The following is a 17,916-nucleotide window of genomic DNA, read 5'->3' as shown; positions in this document are numbered from 1 at the left end:
ATGGATCAGATTTGTTGTGGTCCGGAACAAACAAATGTGGTCTTGTTTGGAGGCAGAGCCCAATACAATAATAGCCAGTGTAGAGAATAATACCCAAATATGCAAAAAGAAGGATATTGCATATTTCTACCTTTGTGTACCTATTCAGGATACATCACCACGAAGAGAATGATATTCATTTCTATAATTATGCATTTCTATATAGGACGGATCAGGGACCCATGATGTAATTCTGTTACCTCAATTCCGTTAGCGGGTGTAAATCCACTGTAGTTCAATAAGCAAAATCTTTATTTAATTTTTTTCCCCAACTCAAGGTGTCATGTTATAGCTGACACCTCCATTCTTTCTGCAGACATCTTTGAATCTTAATTCGGAGCAGATATTTAACTTTGGAGTTCTGGGAAAATGTGGACGCAAAATAACTGAGGGAGATTTTACAGTCATTCGGTTGACAAACTTTGCATCTGCACTGTTCTTCAAGTAAATGTGTTTTTGTAAAGAGTTCAGTAGAAATTGTTCAAAGTAGTCCTTATGCATAGAGTTCTATGGTTTGTTTAACTTTAAAATGCATGCCAATCAAAAACCGTTGATTTCAAAGTCAAAAACCGGAGTCACCGTTACCATGGAATTACCCCAAGCTAGACAACAGGGTCAGCCCAGCTCTGGCAGGATGGATGGATGGGTAGAGGGAGGGAGGATGGGCTGTACAGTTGGCGGTCTTCTCCCTCCCTATGGTCTCTGGCCTGTTCTGCTGTCACAGCTGACAGCTGCACTCGTGTTAGTTGAGGACTGGGATTCCCCCAGGGTACGGAGGAGAGAGGTGAACAGGGGTGAAGGGGAGGGGCTTCTCAAGGTGAGGTTGCGGTCTTTCTCATTCCCCCCCGCTCATTCTCCCGCCTTCACTTTCAGGCACATTATCACAGTAAGTCATCATGAAGTACCTCAATCTCTGACTCTTGGAGCACAATTGGAAGTCTACTTAGAGCCAGTTGGAGCTACAGTATGTTTAGCCGGGCATCTATCATGGTACAGCTAGGTATATAACTGACAGGCATTGATTCTGGTGGAATTGGTAGGCATGGATATCTCAAAATGTTGGCTAGGATCGTGGCAAGTATCTCAAATACAATCCATCATGGTAATTGGGGAATTGAGTATAGCTAGCTATAATTCCAATGGTTTGGCTGATAATAGGAAAAGAAGAGCAATTTTTACATGGCTAATTTATTGTTAAAAAGGAAACTCATTCAATATATTCTGACGAAGTGGCCAGGGAAAAAGAACAGTGGTGTAAAGTACTTAAGTAAAAATACTTTAAAGTACTACTTCAGTAGTGTTTTGGTGTATCAGTACTTTTACTTCAATACATTCCTAAAGAAAACAAATGTACTTTTTACGCAATATACAGTATTTCCCGGACACGCAAAAGTACTCTTTACATTTTGAATGAATTTTGAAGCAAAATGAATTTTGACAGGAAAATGGTCCAATTCACATCCCTTGTCACCCTACTGCCTCTGATCTGACTCACTAAACACAAATGATTTGTTTGAAAATGATGTGTTGTGTGCCCTTGGCTATGCATAAATTTAAAAATAAATAAATACATTTAAAACTAGGAAAATCATACCGTCTGGTTTGCTTAATATAAGGAATTTGAAATGATGTATACTTGAGCAATTACATTTACATTTGATACTAAAGTATATTTAAAACCAAATACTTTCACTTTTATTTGAGTCATTTTCTATTAAAGTATCTTTACTTTGACTCAAGTATGACGAGAGATTACGAATATTCTGGACAAGTTGGAATTGACTGATAAATTGGTCTACATGGAAAACTAAAGGCATAGAAAGTAATACATGAATGTCCATGACAGAATTCAAAAGGAATTTTAGACTGACCAATGTAGATATTTTCAAATACCTGCAACTTAAAATGTTCATATCAAGACATTTCTATTTTAAATCTTTTGGACAGCAGACCAATCTCCAAGGAACACAGTCTGAAAAGGATGTTCATATGATAGGCAAGATGCACAACATGGCCAAAAGTATGTGGATACCTCTTCAAATTAGTGGATTCGGCTATTTCAGCTACACCCGTTGCTGACAGGTGTATAAAATCAAGCACCCAGCCATGCAATCTCCATTGACAAACATTGGCAGTACTGAAGAGCTCAGTGACTTTCAACGTGGCACCGTCATAGGATGCCACCTTTCCAACAAGTCAGTTCGTCAAATGTCTGCCCTGCTAGAGCTGCCCCGGTCAACTGTAAGTGCTGTTATTGTGAAGTGGAAACGTCTAGGAGCAACAACGGCTTCAACATTACGTTCAGTCATCTAACAGACTCCCATCCAGAGCAACCCACAGGAGCAACCAGGGTCAAGGGTCGTGACCAAGGGCAGATCTCCCACCAAGTCAAAACGGGGACCCGAACCAACGACCTATCAGCCACTGGCCCACGCTTCCAATCTCCAAGTCACCAAGCCCCCCACACACACACAGTTCCCCCGTGAGCTGCCCCTCAACCATCCGAGACCAACCCCAATCCCCCCCAAAAACCTCTCCATCCATTATTTTTGGACCAGTCGTCACCAGTCATACATTTACTGTTAATTCCTGTCATTTAGTTACATTAATTTCCGTTCATGAGTGGATCAATTAGGCCTACAGTCATTTACCATTCTCAGAGTGGAAACATTGTTTGCATGGTTCGCAACCTGCTACACAAACAAGTTCTGATTTATTCCCTACCATCATTTAAATGTTTTCATTGTATTTTGCTTGGAGCGCTCCAAGCAATGAGCATGTGTCTGCTTTCTGTGTCCTCGATGGAGTGCGTGCCTGAGCACGCATAGAAGTAGACTAACTGGCCTGCTGCGCACAAATGTAGGAAAGTGCCCATTTGGGGATGTCTGATTTCTGATCTTCTTAACTAACTTGTTTTTCTGACATTTTTTCTTCACAGAAAGTCAGAAAGTCAACACAGAAAGTCAACGAAGTCAGTATTAAAAAAAAAAATCCATTGTGAAGGACAATAGTTCCTCACAGTATTTAAAAAATAGCTCCAAAACTCTCTCCCTCGATAATCTCTAGGCCTCGGTGTGAAAGAGCAAAATGTCATGCTCTGAGAATCCCATATATCCAGTGGAAACGTCATAAAATACCTGAACACATTTCCCTTCGCGCAAAAACAGCTGCGTCTGTCCTGAACTCACTAGCGTGGGAAACTGAGGGACCGGAATAGGCTAGTTGATACAATGTTGCAAGTTCGCCAGCGACAGCTTCGGGCCTGACCTTCCTATGTACAGTCATTGGTCTGGGCCCAGTTGATTTGAATGAGTTGATACAATGTTGCGCTTCACTAGCGATAGCTCAAGTCAAGACAGATAGAAGGAGAGGTAGACAGGCAAAGTAGAGATTGAGATAACCTGCAATGGAAGTTATAGGCCTACTGCTACATTGGCCTAAACTATCTCTTAGTTGCATGTGCTCATTTCTTTAGCCGCCAATGGCCCACTGTGAATCAGTTTGTCCATATAGCAGAGGCTGGTGCTCTCGCTTTAGAGGATTTGAAAGTTTTATATTTTAACATTTTTCATTCCGATTTGTATTATTAAAAACACGTGACATTGATTTTGAGAAAGAAAAGAAAAATGAAAAACTATTGAAATTATACTGTCCCACGAAAACGTGCATAGGAATATCATAACTGGCACGCAGATCAGTAGAAATGGTACTGTAAGATAAATTGTAAGTTTCCCCAAACGTTTCCTCGGAATAGAACGTTGTGAACAGAGCGCACAGTTCTTTGTACTGCATAATTACAATGGGTGTGTGTGAAAGAGAGAGCGAGAGATAACGAGAGGGGTGTTGTAACTAAGATCGTGCCTATTAAAACTGAGCACAAAGGGACAGCTATGCATTACAGCACCAGTGGTTGTAAAGCACCACTCACTGGGTTGCGCCCAGCACTGTGTTGCTTGCTAGACTAGTGGGCTAGTACACCTACACCTAAGTTTAGAATTGTAAACTAATCGAAAATAAAGTAGGAAACTATTGCGAGCACTTCTCCAGATCACTTGATATCCACCACATGGGGGAGAGAAGAGGGAGAGAAAGGGACAGAGAGGGAGACCCGACTCAACTCAAACTAAACTGTCGTACAGCAGAGCGTGTGTCCAACTCCAAACCCACACAACTGAATAGATAAGAGCATATCATGAGCACACATCATCTGGCACCTGTATCATCCCGCGGCTACCTACTGGTGAACCAGCGTTTGAGTTGTGCGGTTGCAATATCAACAGTCCCTTATCTCTGGTATATCTTGGCATGCATAATTTAAGACTACATTGTGTGCAGCGCAGTGGACATATAATGCACAATGTCCCCGGAAATACTTTCCGCAACCTAGGCCTACAGGCCATAGTGAAAACATTTGCACGCAAAAATGCAAGGCGATGCAGTCGCATACTGTAACTGCTATAGCCCTCTGGGTAGAAAAAAAAATGAGACAAGCACAGACACAGATCAACTTTTCCTAAGAGAAAGAAAGAGAAAAAAAGACAGACACAGGAGAGAAACGCAGCAAGGAATACTTCAGGAGAATTGATAGGCTATTTGACGTGTCATTTTTATGAAACATTTATAAACTCGGCAAAACAAAACAAAGTCCCCACTGTCAAATGCGTTTATTTTCAGGAAACTTAACATGTGTAAATATTTGTATGAACATAACAAGATTCAATAACTGAGACATAAACTGAACAAGTTCCACAGACATGACAGACAGAAATGGAATAATGTGTCCCTGAACAAAGGGGGGGGGGGGTCAAAATCAAAAGTAACAGTCAATATCTGGTGTGGCCACCAGCTGCATTAAGTACTGCAGTGCATCTCATCATGGACTGCAACAGATTTGCCAGTTCTTGCTGTGAGACATTACCCCACTCTTCCACCAAGGCACCTGCAAGGTCCTGGACATTTATAAGGGGAATGGCCCGATCCAACCGGTCCCAGACGTGCTCAATGGGACTGAGATCCCGGCTCTTCGCTGGCCATGGCAGAACATTGACATTCCTGTCTCGCAGGAAATCACGCACAGAACGAGCAGTATGGCTGGTGGCATTGTCATGCTGGAGGGTCATGTCAGGATGAGCCTGCAGAAATGGTACCACATGAGGGAGGAGGATGTCTTCCCTGTAACGCACAGCGTTGAGATTGCCTGCAATGACAACAAGCTCAGTCTGATGATGCTGTGGCACACCGCCCCAGACCATGACAGACCCTCCAATTCGATCCTGCTCCAGAGTACAGGCCTCGGTGTAACGCTCATTCCTTTGACGATAAACACGAATACGACCATCACCCCTGGTGAGACAAAACCGCGACTCGTCAGTGAAGAGCACTTTTTGCCAGCCCTGTCTGGTCCAGCGATGGTGGGTTTGTGCTCATAGGCGACGTTGTTGCCGGTGATGTCTACTGAGGACCTGCCTTACAACAGGCCTACAAGCCCTCAGTCTAGCCTCTCTCAGCCTATTGCGGACAGTCTGAGCACTGATGGAGGGATTGTGCGTTCCTGGTGTAACTCGGGCAGTTGTTGTTGCCATCCTGTACCTGTCCCTCAAGTGTGATGTTCAGATGTACCGATCCTGTGCAGGTGTTGTTACACGTGGTCTGCCACAGCTGTCCTGTCTCCCTGTAGCGCTGTCTTAGGTGTCTCACAGTACGGATATTGCAATTTATTGCCCTGGCCACATCTGCAGTCCTCATGCCTCATTGCAGCATGCCTAAGGAACGTTCACACAGATGAGCAGGGACCCTAGGCATCTTTCTTTTGGTGTTTTTCAGAGTCAGTAGAAAGGCCTCTTTAGTGTCCTAGGTTTTCATGACTGTGACCTTAAATGCCTACCGTCTGTAAGCTGTTAGTGTCTTAACGGCCGTTCCACAGGTGCACGTTCATTAATTGTTTATGGTTCATTGAACAATCATGGGAAACAGTGTTTAAACCCTTTATAATGAAGATCTGTGAAGTTATTTGGATTTTGACGAATTATCTTTGAAAGACAGGGTCCTGAAAAAGGGACATTTCTTTTTTTGCTGAGTTTAGCAGCTTAATACTGTATATAGCTGTAGATAGTATACACTGCATAATGAAACGATACATAGTAAGCTAGTGTTTTGATGGTGGACTGACTATTATTTGGCATTATAAACTGGGAGGTTCGAGCCCCGAATGCTGATTGGTTGACAGCCGTGGTATATCAGACCGTATACTACAATGTAGAAAATTGTACAAATAAAGAAAAGTCCTGGAATGAGTAGGTCTGTCCAAACTTTTGACCGGTACTGTATATGTGTGTGTATATATCATTATTTTACTACATGTACTCTATTTTACATGCGAGCGAAAATAGTTGTAAGTAGCATTACTGCTGTCCATTAGTTTATTTTAAAATCAGGGGAGAGCGGTAGGGTTGGGATTTTTATTTGAAATATACAATTACGTTATCCAATACAATCAAAAATACTAAATAAATAATAGGTAATGCCTTCAATTAAAACTGAACATGTAGGTGCACCAAAATAATCACCGGACGTCCTCATTTGGGAGGGATTGCCCCACTTCCCCGACCTAGTAAAGAAGACAGGCTGTCTGTCCTAAAAACCTATATGGAAGAGAATGACTGATATTTCTTCAATATCCCTCTGTGGAAATTGCTAAGTGATATTGAGCTCTTCAGAATGTAGTGGGGTTTGATGGAATGTTTATTGCAGTAATGCGAGTTCCCTTTAAAGGATTGCAGATAAAGATGGCCCACTACAACACAACACAGAGTACTAGTGTTCAGTCTGCAGTGTGCTCGGACAGTCCACTTATAATGTGCAGTAAGGAACTATTTGGTCTACGTTCAGACAGTCTACGCTTGTTGTTCACTACCCCTCAGTGTTCACTGAGTCAGCCTTTGAATTTGGAACTAGCCTTGATAATTCTGCAAAGATATTGACAGTACTTTATACTCGTGCTACGGACTATGCTCTCTAACGCCATACCTTTGTCAGAATGACTATGTACATAGAAACAGCAGAGGCATTTCTGAAGGATTACATATACAGTACAAGCTTTATTATCTCTAGTACAGTGTGGAGTAACAGCAGAATAGCTTGGCCCTGCATCCTACAGGGAAGAGAGGGGAGCTGCTCTGTCCTATGTAGGCTACATGTCCTATGACAGTCAGACCCTACACCCGTGCCTGGCTCTGAGATCCCTATGCTGAGCCAGCGGTCATCCTGCACAGCCCAGACATGATGCACAAGGATTCGCTAGAGCGCGATGAGCCAAGTAATGATGGAACATTATTGTTCTGATCCCAGGGTAGAACCTGTTCTTGTGGGTTAGCCTATGTGGTCCCCCCCTCGTTAGTCCAGTCTAACGTGGCAGAACTGCTCTCATAAGGATGCCTGTCTGACCTGGACTGTACTGGAGCAGGCCTAGATCCAGACAGCTTCCCTAAACAACCCCAAAAGTGTTATACTTTAAACAAAGATGCACTTTCTGGGGTTCCATCTATAATTGAAAAATCAATTAAATGTTCAGTGTTTAAAGGGATACTGCGAGATTCCAGCAAGTGGGCCGTTTTTTCAACTTACCCAGAGTCAGATGAACTCATGGATACCATTTTTATGTCTCTGATGGCAGTATGAAGGAAGTTACAAATAGTTTAGCGAGCCAATTCTAACTAGCGTTAGCGCAATGGCTGAAAGTCTACAGGTGCGCTGGCGTAATCGAAACGACCTTAATTGCCAGAATGTCACAGTATCTCTTTAATAAGAAGAGGCCAAGAAGCGGTTAGTTTAAAGGAACAGTTACGTAAATCAAGAGAGTATCAGGAAACAACTATACGTGACCAGCAATTATACTGGTGAATTTAACTCATCAGTAGCTCATCCTTTTTTCTGTCCATTTGGAAATCCGTGACAAAAAGATGTGACAATAACTGAGTTACCATGCTTCTATCGTGTACAACATTCCCATTGATGAAACATCCATTGACAGCTCTATAAAATCTGGGGGAACTAACAACTAATCAAAAAGGTCCAGGTTGTGCCATCTCACTAATCAGATTTCATTGAAAATAAATTGAAAATATCACTATTATGCAGATACCATAATGCTTTTGGCGTCAATCTTTAGGAACACTAGTTACAGTGCATTCAAAAAGTATTCAGACCCCTTGACCTTTTACACATTTTGTTACGTTACTGCCTTATTCTAAAATCTACACACAATACCCCCATAATAAAAAAAGCGAAAACAAGTTTAGAAATGTATTAAAAATAAAACAGAAATACCTTATTTACATAAGTATTCAGACCCTTTGCTAGGAGACTCGAAATTGAGCTCAGGTGCATCCTGTTTACATTGATCATCCTTGAGATGTTTCTACAACTTAGAGTCCACCTGTGGTAAATTCAATTGATTGGACATGATTTGGAAAGGCACACACCTGTCTATATATGGTCCCACAGATGGCAGTGTATGTCAGAGCAAAAACCAAACATTGAGGTCGGAATTGTCCGTAGAGCTCCGAGATAAGGATTGTGTCGAGGCACAGATCTGGGGAAGGGTACCAAAACATTTCTGCAGCATTGAAGGTCCCCCAGAACACAGTGGCCTCTATCATTCTTAAAATGGAATAAGTTTAGAACTTCCTCAAACTGGCCACCTGGCCAAAATGAGCAATCGGGGGAGAAGGGCTTTAGTCAGGGAGGTGACCAAGAACCTGATGGTCACTCTGACAGAGCTCCAGAGTTCGTCAATGGAGGAACTCTGGAGGAAACCTGGCACCATCCCTACCGTGAAGCATGGTGGTGGCAGCATCATGCTGTGGGGACGTTTTTTAACGGCAGAGACTGGGAGACTGGTCAGGATCGAGGGAAAGATGAACGGAGCAAAGTACAAAGAGATCCTTGATGAAAACCTGCTCCAGAGCACTCAGGACCTCATACGGGGAGAAGGTTCACATTCCAACAGGACAACGATCCAAAGCACACAGCCAAGACAATGCACGAGTGGCTTCGGGACAAGTCTCTGAATGTCCTTGAGAAGCCCAGCCAGAGCCCAGACTTGAACCCGATCGAACATCTATGGAGAGACCTGTAAATAGCTGTGCAGTGACGCTCCTAAGCCAACCTGACAAAGCTTGAGAGGATCTGCAGAGAAGAATGGGAGAAACTCTCCAAACACAGGTGCGCCAAGCTTGTAGAGTCATACCCAAGAAGACTCCAGGCTGTAATCGCTGCCAAATGTGCTTCAACAAAGTACTGAGTAAAGGGCCTGAATACTTATGTAAATGTGATATTACATTTATTTTATTTGTATAAATTTGCAAACATTTCTTCTTTTTTTTAAACAGTTTTTTTTGTCATTATGGGCTATTGTCTGTAGATTGATGAGAAAAAAACTATTTAATCCATTTTAGAATAAGGCTGTAATCTAACATTAGGAAAAAGTCAAGTGGTCTGAATACTTTCCGTATGCACTTTATATACAAATCTATACAAGGGGCCATCAATACAATTTGCCCAATTTTGTAAGCACCATTCTACCCTGACATTCTCAGAAGTTCTCCTAATCCATTGCTGATTGGAGCACCTGTGTATATACCAAGTTTTGCAGGGAGTGGCTAAGGGTTTAGAACGTCGAAAATACATTATTTTTTATCTCTAAATTATCTGAGCCATTTCAGGAAGAGCTGTCAGTGCCATCTGCACTTGCTGGAATCAAACAAGGGAATGTCTAAATCAGAATAAAGACCATGCATCATAGATCAATAGGACACGTTATTTTTAGTCCAACTCCAGCTGCACACATCTCTCACAAGCCTTGTTAGAAAACACTTAGAGAAGACAGAGCCTCAGAACTGTCAACAACTTCCTGTTAGGTTAAAAAAGGAGGGCTAATGATCATTCTCACTGCAGGGGGTAAACTCACACACGCACACACAGAGTGAGCTATCGCAGCCAGCCAGATGAGGCAGAGGGAGATAGGAGCTCATCCTCTGGTTTAACCTCAAGGTGTTTTTGCTGCAATGGCGACAGAGTTGGCGGAAAGTTATGGGGATCTCCAGCCAACTTTGTTCGTTATGTAATGTCCTCAGACTAATCCTTGGCTGAAAACATCCCAGCTTCTTACTGCTGTAGGCTCCATGTATCCTTGTGATTCCCGATAACAAGATAAACCAACCACAATACAAAATAAACAACCCCAGCCGACAAACAGTAAGGAATCTTCACCCATGACAAGATTACCAACGCCGTACTCCTGTACCCTGCTCTTCTCATTATGTCTGGTTCAGCACATAGTTTTGTAAAGGATGAGCATTGAGGAAATTAATGTTAAAATCGAGACTTGTAAAGAAAACAGTCTAGAGGAAAATACTGTGCTTGATTTACATACCGTATATCCGCTTCTACTACCCAATTCAGAGCAGCACATAGCCTGAGGAAAGCCTAGAAAGCCATATTCCCAGGCTCTGGGAGTCAGTCAGTCAGTACGACAGAATGTTCCGGTACCGATACAGAGGTCTGCCCTTGCTACCAGCTAACAACAAACGTTCCCATAACTTTAGAGTCTCATTAGGTCATTACCTAACGTTTTCATATGTTCCAGTGATGCGCAACGACTGTTTATTAATGTCAAATGAAACACGGTTGCCATGTTCTCAAAATATAAGATATTAATGTTCTAGAAACGTGGGAACGTTCCATGGGAACGTTGCAAGAACATTCCTGTGCGTCTGTCGTCATGACGTCGCCTGATGGTCCCAAAGAAACGTTTCCCCCCCCCAAAAAATATATTATTTCATTACACATCACTCCTTGTTACTGTGGCAGAGCCCATCAAGGCTGTGATTGGTGAACCACTGAGCTATTCGCAGCTTTTTGTTGGCAAGGTTAGGGACACACAGAATGCTTTTAACAGTGTTTTCAATTTACATATCTGATACACATGACTACAATGCACATGTTCATTTATATACAGTAATTATTAGTCAACATGTCCTCCCCTGGGATTTGAACTCACAACCTCTTGGTTCACAGCATTCCTATTTTTCTGCTACACCATCATGTCTGTGTCAGTTTCTGACTATTCTCTCATCATTGATTTGAATGCCTTATTTCCGCAATTCTAGGGCTTTTTGTATAGCGGTCTAATGTTGGTGGGGGCATATAACTTTGATTTAATGTTACTCCTGAATGAAAATAGTTTTTCTTGAGTACTTTTACCAGAGCTGAGATGTACATCAAAGTGCATTCACCCTAATTGCTTACACCTATCCAGTTATTTCAGATCTACACAAGTGCCTGGGAAGAAGGGCTTAGGGTTTGTGTCTGGACAGGGCCTATACTGGCCTAATAAGCACACGCCTTAGGGATAACCCTTATTGGGACAGTGGTTAGGGCATTAGTCATCGGTGCTGGTGGCCTGGGTTTGAGACCTCCTCGGGGAGTCATACTGTATATTGCTAAGAATGCGAGAGCAGTATGTTAATGTCATTATTTGGCAATATTTACAACACCCCGAACTTACCTAATTAAAATAAGTCCCTTGTCGAAAGATGAGAATCAGTAGGATTACCCTTTCAGCACAAACGATGACCACATTTCCACGGCCGCTCATAAATGATCCGTTTTGATTCATTCTACATAGCTGAGTGTCTGTCCATCGTCTTGTTGAAATGCACTTTGACGTAAATCTCGGCTGTGTTAAAAGCACACACTCATGATCATTGATCATAGTGCTTCAGGGGTAACATTAAAACGGGGCAAAATGATCCACCAACATTGCACCACTATACAGAAAGACTTCAAAATGGCTGAAAAAGTACATACATTCCGTGTGTGGCATTCTCTTCTCTTTCATGTCAACATAAAGCAGATAAACTGCCTGAACATTTTCAGAAAAAAAAAGAAAAGAAAAAAATCTGTCAAATACCCCAAAGCCATACAGCATGAAGCAGGAAGACTTGGATAAAACTACAAACTACAACCGTGTGTAGAAGAAATGTAGTCACAAGCAGTACAGTACAACAGATATGAAAAGTGAGGTGGCACAAACTGAAGAAACATTGTGCTACTTGGAAGCTTAACATAGTCGTTTTCCCTCCCCTAAGAGTCTTCAAACGGAGTCGCAGGCTCTCTTTGAGGTGCTGTTTAGTGGTTTCCCCCCCCTCCAGACAAAGCACTGCCGAGTAGCATCAGGTTCACTATAACACAATGCTCCTCTCTGAGTCAATAGCCACATTGTCTGACTGGTGACCAGAGAGATAGACAGGAACACCACACGCACACAGATAAAAGGGCTGTACTAATAATAAATTGTTATTATGCAGTAAAATAACAGGCTGACTGACCTACCAAACGGGGAAAAAAAACAGCTGTTTTGTAATGGACCTGGGAAATGCAGAACTATTACCTAAGGGCAATTTTAAATTAGCAGAAGAAATCAAATCAAATGTTACTTGTCACATGCTTCGTAAACAACAGGTGTAGACGAACAGTGAAATGCTTAGGGGAGGGCTGTACGAAAGTAACGCGGGGTGAAAGTAACATGGCCATTTTCTCAGATGACACAGAAGCTAGAATGAGTAGTAAAGTCAGCACTTTGCTAAGGTGGAGGGTGAGCTCCCTGCAAAGAAACAGCCCCGCCTGACCATGTTTCGCAGAGTTATCAACAACATTTGGTTTTGAGCGATGGAAGTAAGATACTGACCCGGAAGTGTTTTTCAGTTGTAAAGTTGTGTTTAGTTGTTTAAGGTTCCAAACATATGCATTTTCTTACCCCATCTAGTGACTAAATAACAGCATATGTTTAACGTATCATGCTAGCTAGTCTTAGGTGTTAGCCTGGGAGAAGTTACAGGAGAGACAAAAGTAACATAATGTAAACTGATGACCTGGAATAAAATTAAGTAAATGTTTAAGCACAGGCCACATATTGCTTTTATGTTAGCAAATATCAACAAGGGACCGAATGTTACAAAATTAAATATGACATCATTAAAATGATGTCTTAATCAATCGACTTGGTAGATCAGTTTCTCACAAGCTTTTATCGACAGGTTAGTGGTTAAAAATATATTTTTGATTCTGGGGGTCAATTATGTTATGTCAAGCCATGGACATGTGATAAGCAAGATGAGTTTGCCGTTGGGAAGAGAATAAAGACGTTTATTCTATCAAGACACGAGGAGAGCACATGACAAGGACCGCTAGAGCGCACCTGATTGGTAGGGCTAAGCATGAATAGTAATTAAAAATGGTGAAAAACATCAACTACATTCCCATTTAAAGTGAGATGAGAAAATTGTTTAATATAGCTATAATGTAATCCATTTTAGTTTGATTCATATTGTAAGGCAAAAATATTGTGGTTGAGCAACATTGCGATGTTGACGCATGGTTCATTTTCATACATTTCAAACCTATAGCACTAATTATTCAAATAGACGGAAACATTAAATTATGGCTGATAGCACATGACTTGCCTAGTTAAATAAAAGGTTGAAAAAATAAATAATACAATTAAATTTGTTGAAAGCAAAGAGCATGAAAAACTAGAAACATGAAGTTAAGTCCGCCCTAACGCATGTACAAAGTAACGTTGCGGGAGTTCTGTTCTCGGTCCATTATCATAGAATTGAAGTTACATTTACTAAAAATAGGGTTGTTTGTCATAAAATATGGTGTAATTAGGAAAAAAAATAAAACTGTTACTTTTGTCCCAGTTCTCCCCTACTCATTCCTAACAATGCAGAGAAAATCAGAGAATTCATAACACGAGGAATGAATAGAGAATCAGTATTGCTTACTTGGCGTTATACAGTACACGGGTCAATCAGCCATAGCTAGTTAAATCTACTGTCTTTGAAAAAAAGGGATAGTGTCATGGAGACCACATAACACCATGTGAGGATGACAGATTAAAAGGATAGCTGCCTGCAGGTAAGGGAGAGGATATACGTCATCAATTTGGGTACCAGGCATGTCCGTATGTCGCCCAATGAGAGTCGAGTGTGGAGACGAATGGTCAGTCATCCTGATGAGCCCTTCCCGGCTAGCTAGTTTATATGCTGGGCTGGCTAGCTGGCAACAACAACAGCATGGCGCTGGTTAAAACTTGTAAAAGAAAGTTATGTTCATTTTGAAGGGCGAGGGAGAAATAAATTGTAGTATTGGTCACCATCTGGATGTCACCGTGACATGCCAATTAGCTGAAGTAACAAGCCGGTGTTAATGACCAGTGCAACGGTGTTGGGAGGTGCTTTTCTGACGTGAGTTGCATCCCACCCGGCTATTACATGTCTGCAGGCGGTATCTAACGTGGCCAATTTGTTCATTTTATTTAGAGTAGGATAGCAGCCTGCATGAGAAATCTCGTGTAATATTGGTAGTAACCATCTGGATGTTACCGTGATACAATCTACACTGCTCAATGGGGAGAGTTTGCGCTGCAAGCTGGGAACACAACACAGGGCACCGTGTCCTTCACTCCCGCTTGCCGCAGTAAGGAGATGAAAGTAGCTAGGATAGTGTCGCCAATATCAGGCCAGAGAGACAGCTAAAGCGCATGTATTGTAGGCTAGTGATTTGTACAACTAAGTCATTAACGTCTACATTTCCGTAAAATATAATTACTCTGATAGAAACGGAATGATTCTGAACACACTCCAAAGAAATTAAACAAATGTCTAACAGAAGTTTCTAGCCACAAGGACAAACTAGCTAGCTGGGAAGGGCCCATCAGGACGACTGACTGAACCGAATCCGTTCGTCTCCCCTCGACTATCGCTGCGCGACATACGTCATCAATTTGATATGCCATCAATTTGGGCACCAGGCGTGTCATCTAAACTCTGGAACTGATTGTGCCCCCCTCCCCCCATTACTAACTAAAACAAAAGTATGTCCCTTCTCTTAATTGTGTTAACAGCTTTCAGGCACATTTCAGGTCAAGAAGATTTAGTATTCTATGAGACTTTGGTTAATAACCTAGATCTGAGAAACAGATGAGAAAACAATGGAATAATCAGCACATTAAAAAAGAGAAGAGGAATGGAAGCTCCAGCACCCAGTTTTACAGCGGACAAGGCTGTGAGCCCTCAGCCGTGGTGGTGTGACTGCTGCGAGGGGAGAAACCTACGTGTGGGCCAGGGTGAGTGGGGGGGGTGGTGGGGGGTAGAGAGCGAAAGACAATACAATGCCTTGTCTGTGTGACCTGCTGATATTTCTGCGGTATCTTAGATCATAGTGCGATTTCAAAGGTCTCCGAGTCTCTCTCTGGGTGCCTAGCATTTCAGACACGGCTTTAACACCCTGGTGAAGGCAGACTGAGGGGCACAGGCCCTCTTTTATAGCCCCTGGAGAGGGTTCACAGGGGCGGCAGGGTAGCCTAGTGGTTAGAGCGTTGGACTAGTAACCGAAAGGTTGCAAGTTCAAATCCCCGAGCTGACAAGGTAAAAATCTGTCGTTCTGCCCCTGAACAAGGCAGGTAACCCACTGTTCCTAGGCCGTCATTGAAAATAAGAATTTGTTCTTAACTGACTTGCCTAGTTAAATAAAGGTAAAAATTTCAGCCAAAACTCAACGCTTTGGCTGAAAACCTCCCACTATGGCACAGAGGTTAACAAAAAATCCTCCCAGTCCAGTGAATTCATGGTTAAACCTGCCATGTGAGACTGTGTGTGGATATCCAAGACCTGACAGGTCCAGGTCCAAATTCTAACTTGTCTCTCAGGTCCAGGTCCTGTTTGATGGGAAAATCGGGTCTCGGGTCTATGTAACTACAGTCAATAGCACCTGACCACAGCTACCATAGCCTATAACATATTTATTTTACGCAGATAAGGTGAATTCATTGAATTATATAAGGCCTAGCCAACATATAAATAAATACCTATTTGTAAAACAGAAGAGCAACTTGGCTGATTAACATTATTTCACTCCTGTACAATCGGGTCTGGTCTAAACATTCGGGTCAGGTCCCATTTTTTTTTAAAGTTCTGGTCTGTTCGGGTCTGGATCTGTTTAGGTCCGGATCCAACTTCTTGGACCGGAGAAGACCTCTAATATGGTATCTAAAGAGAATGTTGAATCATTCTTTTAGTGTGGGACACAGTTTAAGTAGAGTATGACTGAGATTGGGGCAGGCATCACCTGCGAACCACGTGTCAAACTGCAGCGGCATGTTGCGGCTTGCAGCAGCAACCAGTGAGAGAGCACATTGCTGCGTTTGTGACTCAGAAGACAGCAGCTGCAGTGCAATTCAAATAGCAGAGGGTTTTCCTGCGAGGAATGAGAGAACCACTTGACAAGGGAAACACTGCCACTAGGAACTAAAGCTGAGAGACAGTGGACGGCCCTGGGTGTGTTCTGTGGGGCCATGTTTACTGTACACTGAGGAACATGGTTACTGTGTAATACTGTACCTCACTATACACCGTATGAGCGAAATGTTTTGCTTCGTAAGCCTCGTTTTCCCACTCCCGTGAGGACATGGGAAACGAAACTAAACAATCGTTTCAGGCTGCTGTATGAGACACGTTTGCGAAAGTGAAATGTGACGAAAACAATTGTTCCGCGCTGCGGCCGCTGTCAAGATGTTCCCAAACCAGCTGTGTGTTGCAGTGGTGTGCGCAGTGAGGTCCCCAGCTCATTGAGGGCTTTGATTTGGGCTCGCACGCAAAAGGCACATTCGACCACACCAACAGATGTGCTGCTGCATGTATGCTGCCCACATTAGGAATCACTTCCATGTGGCAAGCTATGACAAGACAAGGTGATACATTCTTTCACAGGCCCTGCAGTCTCCCACCATTCCACCACACACATACACCTACAAATGTCCTCTCCATCGAGTCATTTTTACCTGTTGTTGGATCCAATTCGCTCTCCTCTTTCTCTTTGCGCTCTCTCTCCTCTTTCCGTGCCCTTTTCCCCCCACTCTTTTTCCCTTTCTTCTCCTTCTTCCTGCCCTCCGACATGCTGTCAGTTGAAAGTGTAAATCCTCTCAGGAAGAAAAAAAATCGCTGACAAAAACAGGTAGTCCTGTGAGGAGCGTGTGACGCTAGACTCTAAGCTTGTCAGAGCGTCTCCCCTCCTATATAGACTCGCGCCAATCACCCACAGTAGGGAAACACCTACTTACAGCAAGGCAAAGAGAGCGAGAGAATGAAAGAGACGACCGAAGAGGGGAGAGAAAAGTACGGAGACCGCGCTGAGAAAGGGGAGGGTAGTAAGAGAGACCTAGGGGGTGAGCAGGGAGGCATTTCTCATTGCTGTATAGGCAATGAACAGTTCCCTGCTTAGAACTATCCGATAAACACAGCCTCTTCTAGGCCCTCAAGCTGGAGCCTTCCTCTCTCGCCCCTCTGCCCTACACTTGCGTGTTCACACGCGTAGGGGCTAACTAGACCCTACGTTAACCACTTCGACCATGCCAGCAACACTGTCCGCTTCAGGGCGAAGTGGAATCACATAAGGCACCACATTTTTTGAGTTTGCGCAATAAAAAAAAAAATATGCAGAGGCGTGCCTAATGATATGCCACGTGCATTTGTTTATGTCTGATTTCGTCATTTGACACGTGTATAAGATTAAATACCTCCCTGATTAAATGTTTAACTATTACTGAGGTGTACATCTTGTAAAACGAATTTCATGCTTGTTTAATTATTTAAAAGTAGAACATGAGTTGCATCATTCAGATCACCAGTGTCTCCCGAAGTTGATCGTTTTATTGATCCCCTCGCCACTGTCAGGAAGTCACCCTCGAGTTTCGTCAGCAACACGTGACAACAGAGGGCCCTCGGAGCGAGTTGATAGGGGCAAGGGGGTGGTTTG

At 42.8% G+C, this 17,916-nt stretch overlaps 1 protein-coding gene across 5 annotated transcripts in view; it reads right to left on the bottom strand.

Moving 5' to 3' along the window:
• LOC129869049 (pro-neuregulin-2, membrane-bound isoform-like) overlaps positions 1-17,916 on the bottom strand; it is a 113,105-nt gene that overhangs the window by 46,903 nt on the left and 48,286 nt on the right. The window contains exon 1 of one of the 5 annotated variants that reach the window (XM_055943509.1): positions 16,943-17,659. The exons of the other annotated variants lie outside the window; for them this stretch is intronic. Coding sequence (XP_055799484.1) covers positions 16,943-17,057 — 115 coding nt within the window. The 5' untranslated portion in view covers positions 17,058-17,659. Of the gene's footprint in view, positions 1-16,942; positions 17,660-17,916 lie in introns of those variants that run through there. 5 annotated transcript variants of the gene reach the window in all.

This window comes from Salvelinus fontinalis, chromosome 13, assembly GCF_029448725.1.
Source record: "Salvelinus fontinalis isolate EN_2023a chromosome 13, ASM2944872v1, whole genome shotgun sequence".
NCBI classification, from domain to species: domain Eukaryota; kingdom Metazoa; phylum Chordata; class Actinopteri; order Salmoniformes; family Salmonidae; genus Salvelinus; species Salvelinus fontinalis.
Note: the sequence above shows the minus strand (reverse complement) of the source record. Positions and strands in the feature narration are given on the sequence as shown.